Consider the following 16,848-nt stretch of genomic DNA (forward strand, 5'->3'; position numbering starts at 1 on the left):
AGCATGTCAGCTAACTCTGAGACTAGACTAATTATTACCTTTCCTTTAATGACTCCAGCATAAACAGAAACAATGTTTAACAACTGAGATTATTTCCAGTCCTTTCACCCAGAAATCAAAGAACAGACTACAAGTTCCATTAGATCATTAAACACAACAAATTAAGAAAAGAAGATACATATCCAGTATTTTCTGTCTCTTAGACTAATGTTGTTGTATTTATAAGTGCTTTGAAAAGAACCTTGAAAGGCACAGTTTTCCAGCACTCTCCCCAGTAATCCTCTGAATAATTTCACAAGATGAATAAAGATAGTGCATCTTGGGTAGCTGCAGAGTAATGTCTTTCCCCTGAAATTCTTGTAGAAACCATTTAAAATAGGCATTTATTTATATTGTTATTATCATTTCAAGGCAAATGATGAACTAATTAGCCCTGTAAAATTTACTGTCTTCCTAATTCAACCATTTTTATGCACTCTTCTTATGAAAATTTAAACACAGTCATTCCATGACTTCAGACCTGAATCAGCAGCCTGATTTTAAGAATCATTACCACAATTAACCATAATTTAAAGAAAGCTGTATCAGTTTTAAATGCTACTGACCTCTTCTGTTGCCATTGCAGCCATTCCAGTCATCAGAGTTTTAATGCGAAGCTACAGCAAAACATGAAGAATTACACAAAACAATTTAACTTCTATCATTTTGTTATCTTTCTGCCAAGGACACATACATATAATTAGTATCACATAATGTGTATTTTAAACATGTATTGGGGCCCTAAGTCTGTGAAAAGAAGAGGTGGCTAAAGTTACCAAATGCAAGGAAAATTTCTTGTAACAGTAAACTTTCACTCAGACTATTCAGCTGCCACTGTCAACCAAAAATCAACCTTTTAAAAAATGATCAGATTCAATAAATAACAAAGAGGTTTTGGGTGTTAAACACCAACAAGAATTACTTTTGTGCATAATTTTCAGGCTCTGTATTCTCCTGTGAGAAGCACTCTCACTTCAACTGACTATGGAAATTTTCCTTCTTTTGGAGAACAACTGGGCAGCAAAAATAGCTGCTCTCCCCCAGGTTAGTAACTCCCATCCCTACTGTGCCTGGGGCTCACCTCTTCAGCAGCCTGAAGGTCATCTTCATCACAAGGCTCAGCTTTCCCTGCTGCTGCAAGCCCTGGAGGTAGCACTGCTTTTTTATCTTCAGTCTTTTGAAGAAAAATTGAGACATTATTATAACTAGTTCCAATATTATAAAGTGTTAAGAAAGACATCAAGGAGAAAACTGGAATACAGCTGTTCTGTTTATATGAATACGTTTCAGCTACTGGAACATCCTCACCCTACAAATCATGCCAACTGAAATGTAAGCCTTCCTGATTTCTCACAAGTCTTCCAACTGTGTCTCTGGCTTCCTGTGGACTTATGTGGTCTGAAGATTCCTTATTCCACAGCCTTCTGAGAGCTGCCAACCTCAGGAGACAACCCAGAATATGATGCCTACTACACAGGACAAGACTGAATTTTTTAAAAAAATAAATAGTTTTTACAACTTAATATTGGTGTAACAAACATGCAACATAAAAATTGCAAACATGTCTGGTTCAGTTAGAAGAATTTGTACCACTGAAGTAAAGAGAACTGGGGACAGCCAGACTCAATTTCTAGGTCAGCCTACCACACCACAAACAAATTTCACTGTCCACTTGGGCCTCACTGGAAGCTCAGGTTCCACAACAATAATGGTGAACATCTAATATACAATATGCCAAAAGTAACAGAATTTCTGAAGAAACAGAATGGACTCTACAAACATGACTAGTGGTTACTCTGAGGGGAAAACAGACATGCCTAGATTGGGAAATATCTCCATTTATAAAAACTTAAATGTGACATTTGTACGTGGAATATTGATACAATGAAGAAGAGCAACTTTAATCTACTCAATGTATTGTTGGGTTCATGATGTGTTTAATGCATTACCTTCATTATCTCTGTAATAAAAACTTGTAGCCAAATTAATATCTGCATTGAAATAACAAAACTGCAGGTACCCTGCATTTTATGGACATTTTAAGATGCCAGAATGACCAAAAGCACAGCAAGGATGCTAATTTTCAAGAAGGACAATGATTTATTTATAATTTTATTTATTTATAGGTTTATCAATCACATTAAACAAAGTGTTTTGCAATAAATGTCTACAATATTTCTTACCAAGTCAAATGGTTCTTTAAAAAGAAAAACCTTTTCATGATCACATTATGGAACACTCAGTTATAAGATACTAAACAGACAAGATATACACCTTTCATGGCATGCAGATTTTTAATTGCAGTTAGCCATTTTTAAAATCTGTTAATAGTAGAAGTTATAGTTGTCTATTCTGCTGTATTCTTTTAGGATTTAACAGTAACCAACTCTTCAACAATGCAGTTCTTCCCACAATTTGAGCATTTTAAATTAGTATATTTTTTACCTGTTCTGTTTTTCCTGCTTGTCTGCTAAATCCATATCTCCTAAAAGAACAATAGTAACATGAAGGAAAAATACTGTTATTTATGACTTCCACAAATACATTAAGTTTTTATCAATTTTCAACATAAGATATGCACCAACAGCCAGAATCAAATTAGTTTTAAAATGTTTCAAGTAAACCAAATAAGCAGGTACTGGAGCATATTTACAGAATGGTTTCAGATCTATCATCTGAATATTCCATATTCCTCCCATCAAGATTTGCAAATCTTGACTTTCCATGAAATACTGTCACATAGACCTCATAAGAGGAAAAGGCAATGCCCTCTTCCCATTTGAAAGTTGATCCTGAGCTATTACACTACAGTCCATGTTACTGTTAAAAGGAAAGTACTCAAAACAGTGAGACAAAAAAAAAAATAAAATCTATGGCTTTGGGGGAAAAGAAGCCCCAGAAGATACAAAATGGAATTCCGATGTAATCTGCACTCATTAAGTATTAAGAGTTCAGACAGCAGACAAGATGTCCTTACCACTAAACTGTGAAAAGAAAACTGGAAATAGAAACTAGAAATAGAAGCTCTGTAACTTTATTTTTATGCGTTTGGAGAGCTCTCAGTAAACCAGAGGGACTTTCAGAGATAACGGAAAATTGAAAGCCTTGGTAACTTTGTCTCTGAATGAAAGTTTGCAGGAAAGTGAGAAGACAAAACATTCAACCATGATTCAGCAACCACACGAGAACAAGAAAAAGAAGCAACAGCAACTGCAGGTCCTTTTTCACCAAATTTTCAGTGGATTGCTTGCAAAATCCCAATACTGACTGACACACACTAGCTGGAAGGATGATGCATCTAAGCTGTTTTTATTAAAAAACACACCCTAGAATGAGCATAAAACCTGGTCTCCCATTGTACAAAATATGGTTCACAAATATGAGGACTGTCCAGTCCCCATAGAACTTACAGGGAAGGACACAAAAGCTGAAACCAAACAGGAGTAAATCTGAAATAGCTCAATCCTGAAGTAGTAGGAAAAACCCTATCACAATCCAAATTTCATCTGTACTGCTCGTAATACACACTATAAAACCAAGAGAGAGCTAAATGAAGCCTTTCACCTGCCATATTCCAGAAGGGTAGCATGAACCTTTGATTCCTCATCCAGCAGTTCCTCAGCTCCTGTCTGACGTTTGTATTTCCTCTGGGGTTTGTAAACCTCCTGCAAGACAGTGAATGAGTTCAGAGCTTGCAAAATCCCAATACTGACTGACACACACTAGCTGGAAGGATGATGCATCTAAGCTGTTTTTATTAAAAAACACACCCTAGAATGAGCATAAAACCTGGTCTCCCATTGTACAAAATATGGTTCACAAATATGAGGACTGTCCAGTCCCCATAGAACTTACAGGAAAGGACACAAAAGCTGAAACCAAACAGGAGTAAATCTGAAATAGCTCAATCCTGAAGTAGTAGGAAAAACCCTATCACAATCCAAATTTCATCTGTACTGCTCATAATACACACTATATACCCAGAGAGAGCTAAATGAAGCCTTTCACCTGCCATATTCCAGAAGGGTAGCATGAACCTTTGATTCCTCATCCAGCAGTTCCTCAGCTCCTGTCTGACGTTTGTATTTCCTCTGGGGTTTGTAAACCTCCTGCAAGACAGTGAATGAGTTCAGAGCTTGTAAAAGGGTTTTTTATAGAAAAATAAATGAGGAATTGTCATCTAAAGTGATATACACACTGTTTGCTTTCCAACTCAATATACTTACCCAAATAAACATCCTTCACTTTCTCTCTTTGGAATTACATTATAAAACCTTACTGAATTAATTTCTAAGTAATTTGTTATAGAAATTTTCTAAGTTTAAAAAAACATTATAAATGACTGTTTAACATGAAACAATGTCTCAACCATTTCTTCTGTCATGTTTGAAAGAAGAATAAAAAGTAACACACTCAATATCTATTAAAATTATTTCACGAATGCCAGTGTCTAGAAATGTTACCTTCTTTGTGAGTTAATTCTATTTTTAAACTCTGATTAGATAATTAAATACAATACTTATCTATTCAATGATCATGGGTTACAATGGAATTAAAACAGATTTTATTACAATTTAAGGGAAAAAAAAAGAAGTTCGTTAGTAAAATGACATTTTTCTCCTGCTATCCAAGTGTAATCCAAAAGCTCAACAACAGCTCATCAAATAAAACAAGAATTCACAATTACTATTTTGTACTGATAGAGCTGCTTCCAATTTAAAAAGGGAGAACATCTCTTTTTAAATCTGGCTCTCCATACCACACAAACTATTATTTTCAACCAACAATTCCTACACCATAACATTGCTGAAATGGCTTTCCATCTCTTTCAAAGATGTAATCCCAAAGTGGAGATTTCAAACAGGTACAAATTGATAGAGGGTGAGCTAACATGTAACACAGAATACATGTCTCACTGGAAAGGCAAGTGTTTCTAGTTGGAGTAAAAGACTCATTGTAATTAAAAAACCCAATCAAAACATGGGGAACAACACTTTAGAAACTGTAATTGAAATTTCCAAAGCAAGGACAATTATTCAAATAAATTAACAAAGGAGTTACATTGGTCATCACCTGGAGACTTTCATTGCAATGTTATTCTACAAACACATGCTGTAATCCAACCACATGTAGCAGGCTTAGCAGCACTCAGGTCATTTGTACAGGAAAACAGCTACCTCCCTCCAAAACCTGACAAGAGAGTAAGGTGACTTGTCTGGCCCATCACACAGCCTCTCATGTGGCTCCTTACACCAGCACTGAGCACCCCATCTATGCATGAAGAACTCAGGGTGCCTGGCTACAGCTGTCTGAAAAAACAGTGATTTTCTCAGGAGAGCAGGATTTCACTTTCTATTGAAGAGCCTTGAAAATGTCCCATTCAAAGCAAACCCAGATTTCTCCTCTCTTGTCAAATGCTGCCCTGGAATTTATCAAGATGGTCCAAAAACTCCCAAAGCAGTAGCAAACTACTGTGAGTCAGAAATGGTGAACTGATGGTCCCAAGCAAAGAGGGAAATTAGAAAGCAAAGACAGAAACTCCAGCTGCCAGCCAGACAGCTGAATTCAGGTATGAGAGTGAGAGAGCCTAGGTATTTTACTATTTTACCTCTCTGTAGCATTCATGAACAAGCTTTCAAAAAATAGATACAGCTTATCCAAGAGTTAGAAGATTTGCATATGAACAGGGAGAACACAGGTGAGACCACCTTTCCTAACCAACATCTGCTACTTGAAGAAAACATTCCTGAAGTAGGGTGTTTGCTTTCATTGTTAATACAAGAAGTGAAAAAGTCAAGTTCTGAAATGCAGATAATTGAGATCATCACCACATTAACTAATTTCAAGACAAATAGCACAACTGCTGATAGCTTCAAACACACATTTAAGTCTGCTGAGGGTTTAATAGTCTGTAAGCTACCCTGTGACTTTTGTTTGATAGTGTGGGATTCCACACAGCCCGTGCAGGCAGTGGATATGGTTTATCTCCTCATACAGTGCACACCTATCAATGTGGTATATATTGGCATTTGAGACCTGTCTCAAGTATGAAGATCAACATGTAACTTAATTGGGATCTTCTCATGAGAAAACCCAATTAACCCAGAATTAACCACCTCCATTTCATTACTAAAACCACTCACTTGGCCATAAAAAAAGGAAATCTAACATACTTACACAGATCTCAGTAACCGTTTTGAGTGCTTTCTCTTTTCTTTGCATGAATTCATCATCCTGAAAGACATCAGTGGAGGTAATTAAAAATGCCAGGAGTGGAGACTAAATTTCAAACATTCTAATGATTCTGTGAAACAAAGCTGTCAAACAGTTTCTGAGTTGCCCAGTGATTTGGTGAAATGTTAGTCATTTTTTGCTGTAACAAGACAAGTACTTGCTTCTGTCTTCAGATGGGAGAGGGGTCAGCAAAACTCTGTTCAGATCAGCAGCCTGGCTGCTTTCTGCTCATGCAGTACCTGACACAAAAGCAGTCCCAGCCCACTCCTGGGATCTCCAATCTTTAATACACTATTAAGAAATGAAGCTGGGATAGACTTGATGTGGAAACGGGAAGTTTCCTCTACTGTTTAGTTTCTAAGCATTAAAGATAGTAATTAAAAAAAAATCAAAATCAAAACCATCCCAAGTTAATAAAATCTGTCTATCCCAATACTAGGGCCATCTGCCTTTAATCCTGTTACTAAGGGACAACACTTGGGTAGTAGATATTAAAAATGGAATTGTCTTGTGATATGTAAGAACAGAACTGATGGCTTTGCACTACAGGCACATATCCAAGCTCATTCAATCTCTCCTCCTCTACCAAGGAAACTTCATCTCATTGCTGAAGAGCGGTTCAGTTATTGAATGAAGTTTTTTACAAATCTAGTTTTCAAGAACAAATTTTGGGGTTTGGATACAGAAAGACAAGAGCTGCCTGTCAGCACTGTGAAAGGAACCCCAAATTATAGAGTATTAACAGCATATTAGTTCTTACTTAGCTACATTAGCCTCTCCACAGCATGCTGGGTGTTTCTGAACAGTTAGAATGACAAAATTACCAAATACTGCAGAAAAACTAAGCCAATCATTGGGCAAAAGTTAACCAGAATCTACAAAATTTTTGTCACAATAACGCTTCAATTTTTTTCCAGATAAATTCGTAAGGGATTCCTTTAATGCTCACTCACAAAACAATGGCACTTTACTCTGGTAAAGTGGGCAGATGTCAGAGCTGTGAGGCTGGTACTGCAACTGAAGATCTGACATATAACAGAAACAAGAAATGCCTTGATCTTACCTCTGGCAGCCTGTGAGTTTTTTGAAACTGTGATATAGAGTAAGAACGGACATAATCTCCCATTTCTTCCCTTGTTTCTATTGCACGTTTCACCAGCCACTGAAAAAAAAAATTGTATTAGCTGAAAACAAAAGAATAACAGCAGCAAGCACCAAACTCTGCCTAATTATTTAATACATGATAAAAGCTAAAAGCACAGTTTTAAGCATGGAAACAGGAGCATGTGATTTATTTGTAAATGTGGCAACTCTTTGGTCTAACCCTAACAAAATGTGTCAGTATTAGCTACTTTATAAACATTTCTTTTTCTTCTGTGCATATGTTTCTTGTATGAAATTCTCCTACTGTAGATCACTCACTGGTTTAAAAGACTACAGCTCCACCAGGAACAGACAGATTTTCAAGCCTATGAAGTGCTCATGAAGAACCACATGCCTGTGCAAGAAAAAAGGCTTCTTCTGACATTTATAAGACCACACAAAAAGCCACAAAATACTGAAGTGCATTTTAAACAATGTCGGAGAAGATAAATCTTGCAGGCTGTTGACAGCCTGTGCAGGAGGTCACAGAAGAGATGAGATCAGTTGTGGGATCCAAGTTTGAACCAACAACTGTTTCCTGTGCTATAACCATGAACCCCTGGAAAGTGAGGGGAACATGATGACAAGAAGAGATGAAAATGAAGAATATTAATTACCAAGAACATCTCAACACAACACTGTGTATATACTTTTGCCTGTGATCATATGCAGAATTTATTAGGAAGAACAACGACATTTCTGCCCAATGGAATATTTGTTAGATTTTTTTAAATTTTTTTTTTTTAATTTCTGCTGCCCAATGGAATATTTGTTAGATTTTTTAAAAATTTTTTTTAAATTTCTGATACAGTCTATGGCAGTGAGCCAGCTTAGCCTAACTTCTTCCTGTAGGGAAGGATCCATCTAAATTCTTGCACAGTGCAAGAGCTAATGGGACACAATGTCAGACTTAAGAGCAAGCATTTGTAGTATTTGAAAATTGACTTGAGATTTACAGATAGCAAGTGGAATCTTGATTTTAACAGGGCATTGAATAAAGTGCCATTATCAAATACATAATTCCTACACGGTGTAGTCAGCATTTTATATTTTGCATGGTCTTTTTCAGAACACAGTATTCTGGTGACACCAACAAGTTTTCTTGAAAGTCTGTCTTGGCTGGGATGAAATGAGGAACTTGCAGTATGTGGAGCAAACAGAACTTCACAGGGACCTGGCAGAAAGCCACAATTTTTCAACCAAAATCCTCTCTATGCCAAAAACTAAGCCCATCAAAAAAGACTTGTATGGGTCAGCTCTACCACCTACTGGCCAGCTACAAATACTGAGTCACTGCTTTTGGAGAAACCCAGAAGCAGATTTCCTCCCTGTTTAGAATTCATATTTCTCCTTTCCAGAAGTAATATCCCAAACCAGGATTTGGGATAAAGCAGGTGAGAGAAAAGAACACCTAGTGCTACTGTTTTTACAGGAGGAGGAATAGATTTCCTATGAAAGAAGCCTAGTGTCTGATAAATGTAACCATTCATTGCCATCAAGTGACCAGGACAAGAAACTCAACTGGCTTGAATTTTTTTTTTTTTTCTGTGAAGGAAATAAGGGTTCAGAAGCAAAAACATTAGCAAGATACAAACTTTCCACTTTAAGCAGCATCATCACAGCCTGAAAGCTGTGTAAGAGTAGCACACACCACAGAATGTTTTGTGTGGAGTGCTGTTTAAGTGTGGTTTTCCTCAGGAGCTTCCAACTAGAAAATAAGAGGAAAGAGCACCAGGAAGTTTTCCCCACTTCTTACAGACTAAAATTTAGATTCTTCTTACTTGCTAAATTCCTTCACAGGCATGAGGTAAGGAGATATTTAATGGAAAAGAGGCTTGCTTAACAGTCTTCATTTTCCCTATCTGTCAAAGATACCTTTCTGTGAGCAGATGAAAGGAAAATCAAAAAATGCCAAGGATTCTCAAAATACCACATGTAACTGGAACACATCAAGTGTTAGCTTAAATCTTAATAAACTTGAGAAGGAGGCACATGTTGAGTTAGTGGTGCCCAACAAATACACAGTAAGAGGATCACTTGTCAGAACACAGTTTTTAAGTGATAGGAAATAAGGATGAATTATGCTTAAGGAAATGACCCCAACGACTTTTGCCTTATTCATATCCTTCTGATTCAAGGTCTATCTGCATAACTTACTCCATAAGCTTAAACACAGACTGGAAGGTATTTGTTCTACTTCCTAGTCTGCCAAAGCAGACTATCAGATTCCACAACAAGATTAAACTTAGGTTTCTTTAAGGAGGCATTCCACAACAGGCACAATCTGACTCCACTGCAAAGAATTCAGAGAGTTTGTTTGGTTTACTTTCTAAATGTGGATCAAACAATACTCAAGAATTCTATCATCCATAATATCCCTTCATTCTTTACAAACATTAATTCAGACTACTTCTCTGTGCTTATTTATTCCGCAGTTAAATAAAGAGCCAAACATTAATTCAAAGCTTTGTTCTATTTTTTATGCAAGTTTTATGGCCTTTTTCAGCAATGTATCAATATACCATGAAATTATTACCTGTACAACAGGAAATATATGAATGAAATCCAGTCCCTGGATCTGATGTGGTTCCAAACGATGTGGACACTTCATTTTTGGTAATACTGACACGATTTTTTCAGTTAAGGCACTATTATAAAAACAACAAAAAGACAGAGGTATATATGCTACAATTTTCTTATCTAATTACAGATTATTTTTGAAAACACAGTAGTTCAAAGGTTCCCTCCAGTAACTTCCACTATATATAATGAAAAGCAATCCAACTCACTTACAAAACAGCTTTTACAGGCACTATTTATATCACCAGTCTGTGAAGAGGTGATTAAGCCCCATTTACAGGCTCCTACCTTGGAAATTCATTTAACTACTACAGAAAATTTCAAGATCTGCATGTCTGGACAGATAAAATATCTATATAAAATACACCTACAAACACCTTTGCATCTTATAGGGTACACTCAACATGAAGAGACAGTAGCTTTAAGATCAGTTACATTAAGAAATTTGCTCCCCAAGGAAGTCCAGAAACAAATGTAAGGACTTAAAACTTATTTAGCAGAACTCTCAAAATAAATATTGATGTTACTCCTGAAACTTTTTAAATTTAAATACATAGTGCACTTAAAAGCTAAATACACAGGGCACTTCACATACTTTTCAAGTGACTAAAATTGAATTTGCTGGCAGCAATCTCATTCTAGAGCTCAGTAAGAGCTGGTTAAGTGAAAGGATTACTCTGCCACAAGGGATCCATCTGCAAGAAATTCATCCTGTTTCAACTGAATACCTAATTTTAGGGCAAGTTTTTTTTTTTTTTTTTTGCTGCCAATGTTGGCAAGTACTTTTTAAAACAGGTGTAACCACTGAGGATGAGAACCTTACTTGGAAAACCAAAGCTATTTCCCCATGAAAGAAAAAAAATGAACTGATCCAGTACTGACCTACTGATATTTAGTACTGTCCAAATGGACAACTAAGATCCTGGAAGAACAAAAGGGGATCAAGAGGTATGAGACAGTGACCAAAATCTGGGAATAGAACTTGAAACACTTTACTTCCTAAAGAGAAGTGAAGCACAATCAAAGCAAATGCAATTTAAAAAAAAAATTTATCCAATAGATACAAGATCCTCTACTAATGTATGCTTCCATGTTTATTTCAGCTCAACAGTTAAATAACAGGACACCACCACAATGGTGTAACACCATCACTTTGGAATAATACTGAGAAAACACAGCTTAACTTTTCTTTATCTTGAAAACACCACAGAAGCCCTGAGCCTCTACCAACACAAACATTACATGGACATCAAAACAGCCTATGCTCCTATGTTCTGAACACTTTAGATTTACAAATAAATCATTGTTGCTGTTTTGGGAGAGGAGCCTGGTTTTTGTTTTGCCAGTTTTGCATCCAGTCAGCTGGAAAAATAACAGAACATTTTGAGAACAACTTAACCATTTCCTACCCTGTTGTTCTTAAATATATAAAAAAGATTAAAAACTACCATTACCATTTTAATTCCTAGTCTCTACTTAATTCTTTGCACTCAGCAATGCTTTATGTAGTTAGTTATCTATGATTATTTGAGTGTCTCCAAATGCAAGTGCAATATCCACAAATATTTATTTTGAAAAGCCTTGCCAATGCTCTATGACTTTCAAGAAAACACAGAAAGATGTTCTTTTTAACTGCACCAAGTAAATAAGTCTCTTCATGCCATTGTAACTTGTCAGGCTAAACTTATTTCCCAAAAATTTTAATTATGACTCTTTTATCACAGACACACATAAAGAAATAATGGAGTTTAGAATGTATTGTCTTTCCCAGCATAAACAATGTCTATAATCTCCCTGGCACAGGAATTAGCTGGCTTATGAGCAAATTCCATGCATAAGAAATGAACCAAAACAAAATGTTCTCATTGGGTCACCCTGAGGAAGGAAATCCTCCTCCTCAGTATGGGGCAGGTAACTATTTTGGCAACATGCTTTAAAGTCTGTTTGCTGATGCCTACAATTCTAACCCAGAGCCATAAAAGGGAGTCAGAGGTTATTTACACAGCAGAACTGCAGACACAGGGAACTCAGAGAAGGTCTTCTAATGTTGCACTCCAGCTTCCAGCAGCGTGGTCTCCCTCTGCCCTTTGCTTTGGCCTCTGCAATATCCCCTTGTGCCAGCACAAGCATCTGTACAGCTGCACAGAGAACTGGATCCAGGAATTCATTCATGTTAAAACTATTCTATTTTTTTTTTTCTTATGGGTTTTGGTTTTTTGGGTTTTTTTTTTGGTAGGTTTTAATTTGGATCAGTTCCTAATTCAGTTCAGTGTGGAGCCACATAAGCTTAGTAGGGATATAAGAACATGGCAGCCCAAAGGGAAGAGCCCTACCTTTTTTGAAATAATTATTTCTGGATTTAGAATTTGTGGAACTACAGTCTGAGAAACCTGTGTAATGTTTTGTAAACAGATAGTCCTCAAAAGCAGGAAATGTGAACCAAAACTATTTTTTAGAAACACAGCAGGTAACTTCCCCCTCCCCACACACTTCTTATTTTCTAAGAAGAAAAATCCCCCACTTGCCATCTAATCAACTTACATTTTTTGACCAATAGTAGAGTTTTCCTGAAATAATAAATCCACGTCGATATCAAAGCTGCAGGTAGTGATACACCACGTCATGCCTCCCACCACCTGGCAAAGGAGCAACACCATGGTCAGGGCCATTTTAAACTGAAGAGGTAAACCCAAATACATCTTCCAGGCTTTATTTATTTTAGAAACTACAGCTCAGTAATCTCACCATCCTCAGTATCCTCTCTGCTCTAAGACAGACTCAGATAACATAACCATACCAACTACATACATTATACACAATACATGTGTACAAGAAGACAGAAACCAACCCAGCAGTTATTGACAGCCTAAATTCCTCTCTTAGCTTTATATATTAGTTTTGAAACAGCTCTCAGATTGAAAAAAGAAAACCAAACCAACAAACAAACGGATAAAACACAACAGTATGTTAAATTCCATGACCTCTAAGAAGTGACCATATCAAAGTTTCATCAAGGATCATAATTACTGCAGTCTTATATTTACCTTTTTATATACATCTTTGCTACTACTATGTAGTATTGCTGACATGTGCAACACAAAGTGCTAGACACAATATCAGTACAGCAATGGAAATCCCCAGCTCTGCAGAAATCTCTATTTAAGCCCTATTCTGACATGGGCATATTTAAATTCCTGAGCCATTTCATCAACTCTACATAAATATTTAAAGACAACCTCGCATAAACGTGCAAGATAACCTAAATGTATGCAAAGGGAAAGAAGCGAAAAGGGGATTAAAATGTGGAGTAACTTGTCAAAATCATGCAGCAAATTAGGAACTTTGGTTCTAACAAGGTTTCTGACATATTCCCCCTCTCACACTCCCCTCTATGATAACCCACATCTCCCTTTTGCATTAGCATGTGATCATTTTCAGCAGCAAGGCTCATTTCGGTGAGGTTGGGCCCTGTCATGAAATGGTAACTTTGCAATTGTATTTAAGTAACTATAAGTGATTTCTACATATAAATGCAACAATGTTACAACCTAAGGCAGTCTCCTTGAAACTACTCTGTGAGCACATACTCCTGAGCAGCAACTGTCAGCAACACCAAGGAGTTTGAATAAAATAAAATTGCATTGCAAAGTGAGGCTGTGCTATGATCAAAGAGACAGCAGAAAACAGAATAATCCATTTCAAGGCTGCTGTAGTTCTGTGTTTTCAAACCTTGGTTCAGGAATTTCTCACAGAGTCAGCATTAAAACAATTCCGAAATCTCTCTTCAACCTGAACTTTGCTCATTGTTAGCATCACACTCTTCCTGTCTAGGACAATGAAAGGTTAACAAATATGACATTCTAAAGATATGTAAAAACAGCCCCAAAATAATCTCACCAGGCTAACTGTTCCATTCTTACAAAGACACTTCCTCATTTCTCATCAATGTTGTTTTAAAAATTACCATGTTATCTCCAAGTATCCAAAGACTGGCTATTCTAACTGCTGTTGGGAGAGAGAGGAAAATTCCCTGTACACAACTCTAGCACAGGCCACAGCACCCAAAAAAAGCATGCAGCAGTTAGTTTGCATCCAATTGTCTCCTCTAAAACAGGCCTTGCTGCACAAAATTGTCTTTCAAGACTGAGGAGGTCCTGTTTGTCTGAAACTAGGTCATTTGCAGAATTATTCACACAGGGAAGCCTCATAGGTTGCAACTGTCTTTTATAAAGTCACCCAGAATTGCTCAGCAAAGCAGCAAAACATAAGTCTCTCATGCTTACAAGAGGGGTTTAAAATATTGTAATGGCCTCACCTTGTCAAAGGGTGATAACCCCTTGATTCTTGCTCGAAAATACCCAGCAGCCACCAACAGCTCCAAGATTTCAGTCAACTTGATGTTTTGTTCCTCATCTTCTCTTGTTTCAACCTGACAAACAAACAACAAAACACTAATTCAGTTTTTCTCATTCATTTGAAGAATGAGCATTTTCTGAGCCTTGGCACAGACCACATATCAGGGGAAACCTGCCTTCCATTAGCAACTTGGTTGTTAATTTGAAAGACATTAAAAAAAACAGGCAACACATTTGTACATGGACTTAACATCACATATTTTCACCCAGTTAAAAACTTTAATCTGCTTTTGCTGCTCAAACTCCTGGTCCACTGCTTGCCTCTAGCTACTAAGATTGTCCTATTGCCATAAGCCAGTTAATCTATTCTCTATTTCACACATTTCTTTCAATTTCAGGGTTCATAAACTCACACACCTCAATTTAACCTCTATCTCAGCCAAAACCAGGACACGCCTCTCTAATCCTTCTACAAAAACAGGAGGAGACACCCACACGGAATTCCACTTTTTGGGCAATGCAATTTCAAAGCACGGCAGTAACAAAAGTGAACTGTGACGGGCAGTCCGGGCAGCCCCAGCGCTCCGAAGCCTGACCAGCACAGCCAGCCCGACCCAGGGCTTTTGTCCCCACCTTACAGGATGAAACCCCCCAGCTCCGGGGATACGCGTGATTTCCTAGAGGCACAGAGCTCCCCAACACCTCGGCCCTAGGCCGGAGAGCCGGTAACAAGGCTCCAGAGACCCACCTGCACACCCTCCCCATCTCCAACCCTCTGGGCACCCTCCTGCCCTCCGCTCCCTCCCACGGGAACGCGGCGAGCCGGGCTTGCAGCGGGGGCACGGGCAGGCGATGGTGCACCGAAGGTGACCCGCACAGCGCTGCCGGCAGCCCCACAGGCCTCCCCGCGTCCCCCGCGCCCGGCCCGCTGCGCGGCACCGACCCCCGCACTGCCCGCGAGGGCCGGCAGCCAGGGGAAGGAGCAGGCGGGGATCCCGGGGACGCCGGTGCAGCGGGGCCGGAGGAACAGCGGCCGCGCCTCGGCAAGCGCCCGGGGGACGGGGGGCTGGGAGAGACGCGGCTCCGGTACCTCCTGCGGGGCCTGGCGCTCCTGTCCCCGCGGGACCCCCATCGCCCTCCGCCGCCGGCCGCGCCGCTGTCACGTCCGCTCCCCGCCGCCGCAGCGCCCCGGCGAAGGGGTGTTCCCGGCCGGCGGCTGCCGGGTTCCCCCGCCCCCGCTCAATGGTTCGCCCGCACCCTCCTTGCGTACAAGCGCATCCGGGCCGTGCCATTCGCGGCCGAGGGGTGCCGGGGAAGGAGGGCGGCGGCTCATGTGACTGACTGGCTGCGCGGAGCGCAACGGCCGCGGCCCCGCCCGCGGGCTGCGCCCTTGGGGGCGCCCCCGGGTGCCCCCGTGCCCGCGGCCCCTCAGAGCGCGGCTCCGCCCCGCGGGCCCGGGCGCTTCCCCTGCGCGGCGCTGCCCTGCGCCCGCCGCTCCTTTCTCCTTTTTTTTCCTTTTGCAAGGGGTCCTGAGGCCTCTCGCCAGCATGGAGGACAAGTTACTGAGCGCTCTGACTGCGAGGCGCCTCACGGCCACTCATGCCCCACTGGGCGCTGACACTTCTCCTTGCCAGCCGTGGTTCCTTTGGTGACCTAAGAGCTGAAGTGGGGTTTAATTTTGTTTTTTCTCCCTTGCACAAAGGTCACAGAATTGGAAAAGATCTCTGAGATTAGCAGGTCCAACATCAAGCACCACCATGTCAACTGGACCTTGGCATCAAGGGCCATTTCCAGACTTTCCTTGAACACTCCAGGGACGGTGGCTCCAGCACTTCGTTAAGCAGTTCATTCCAATATCTAATCACGCTTTCTGTGAAGAAATTTTTGCTAATACCCAACCTAATTTTTGCTAATACCCTCCCTGGCACAGCCTAAGATTACATCCTCCCGTCCTGTTGCTGGTTGTCTGGGAGAAGAGCCCGGCCCTCTGGCTGCACTCCTGCCAGGGAGCTGTGGAGTGACAAGGTCACCCCCGAGCCTCCCCCAGGCCAAACACCCCCAGCCCCTCAGCTGCTGCTCATCAGGTCTGTGCTACCGTCCCACAGCAAGAAACCCCCGTTATTATTATTATTATTAATAATAATAATAGCAGCAAGAAATCTGTGCTGGTTCTGGCTCATGCCACGTCATGGGGCCATGTCTGAGCATCCCCTGGTGGGAAGGTGGATGTGCTGGAGCCTGGCCTCCCACCCCAGCTTTGGCAGCACCAAAACACCATTCTCCTATTATAGATCAGGCAGTGCCTGCAGGGGGATGGGTGTGCTGGGGTCTGGATGCTGTGCCCAGGCTGGTTGCCAGCACAGGTTGGATTTGTGAATAAAATCACACCGATGCACAGGGATTTGGTGAGCTGGACAGCTGGATAGAAAACCATGGCAGCATTTCATGGGTAGCATTCTTGTTGGCGATGGCTTAGGAAATACCTGGCAGGGGTGTC

General features: G+C 40.0%; 1 protein-coding gene across 1 annotated transcript in view; it reads right to left on the minus strand.

Moving 5' to 3' along the window:
• Nucleotides 1–15,646, minus strand: part of CCDC93 (coiled-coil domain containing 93) — a 34,595-nt gene extending 18,949 nt beyond the window's left edge. Inside the window, exons 1-10 of the mRNA XM_041473290.1 lie at nucleotides 15,442–15,646; nucleotides 14,312–14,425; nucleotides 12,538–12,632; nucleotides 9,953–10,064; nucleotides 7,337–7,435; nucleotides 6,217–6,273; nucleotides 4,048–4,148; nucleotides 2,485–2,524; nucleotides 1,121–1,213; nucleotides 606–656 (exon numbers count right to left, since the gene is read on the minus strand). Of these exons, the coding sequence (XP_041329224.1) occupies nucleotides 606–656; nucleotides 1,121–1,213; nucleotides 2,485–2,524; nucleotides 4,048–4,148; nucleotides 6,217–6,273; nucleotides 7,337–7,435; nucleotides 9,953–10,064; nucleotides 12,538–12,632; nucleotides 14,312–14,425; nucleotides 15,442–15,483 (804 nt within the window). The 5' untranslated portion in view covers nucleotides 15,484–15,646. The remainder of the gene's footprint in view (nucleotides 1–605; nucleotides 657–1,120; nucleotides 1,214–2,484; nucleotides 2,525–4,047; nucleotides 4,149–6,216; nucleotides 6,274–7,336; nucleotides 7,436–9,952; nucleotides 10,065–12,537; nucleotides 12,633–14,311; nucleotides 14,426–15,441) is intronic.
• Between the last annotated feature and the right edge of the window lie 1,202 nt (nucleotides 15,647–16,848).

This window comes from Pyrgilauda ruficollis, unplaced genomic scaffold (genome assembly GCF_017590135.1).
Source record: "Pyrgilauda ruficollis isolate IOZ18807 unplaced genomic scaffold, ASM1759013v1 scaffold3, whole genome shotgun sequence".
Taxonomy (NCBI): Eukaryota; Metazoa; Chordata; class Aves; order Passeriformes; family Passeridae; genus Pyrgilauda; species Pyrgilauda ruficollis.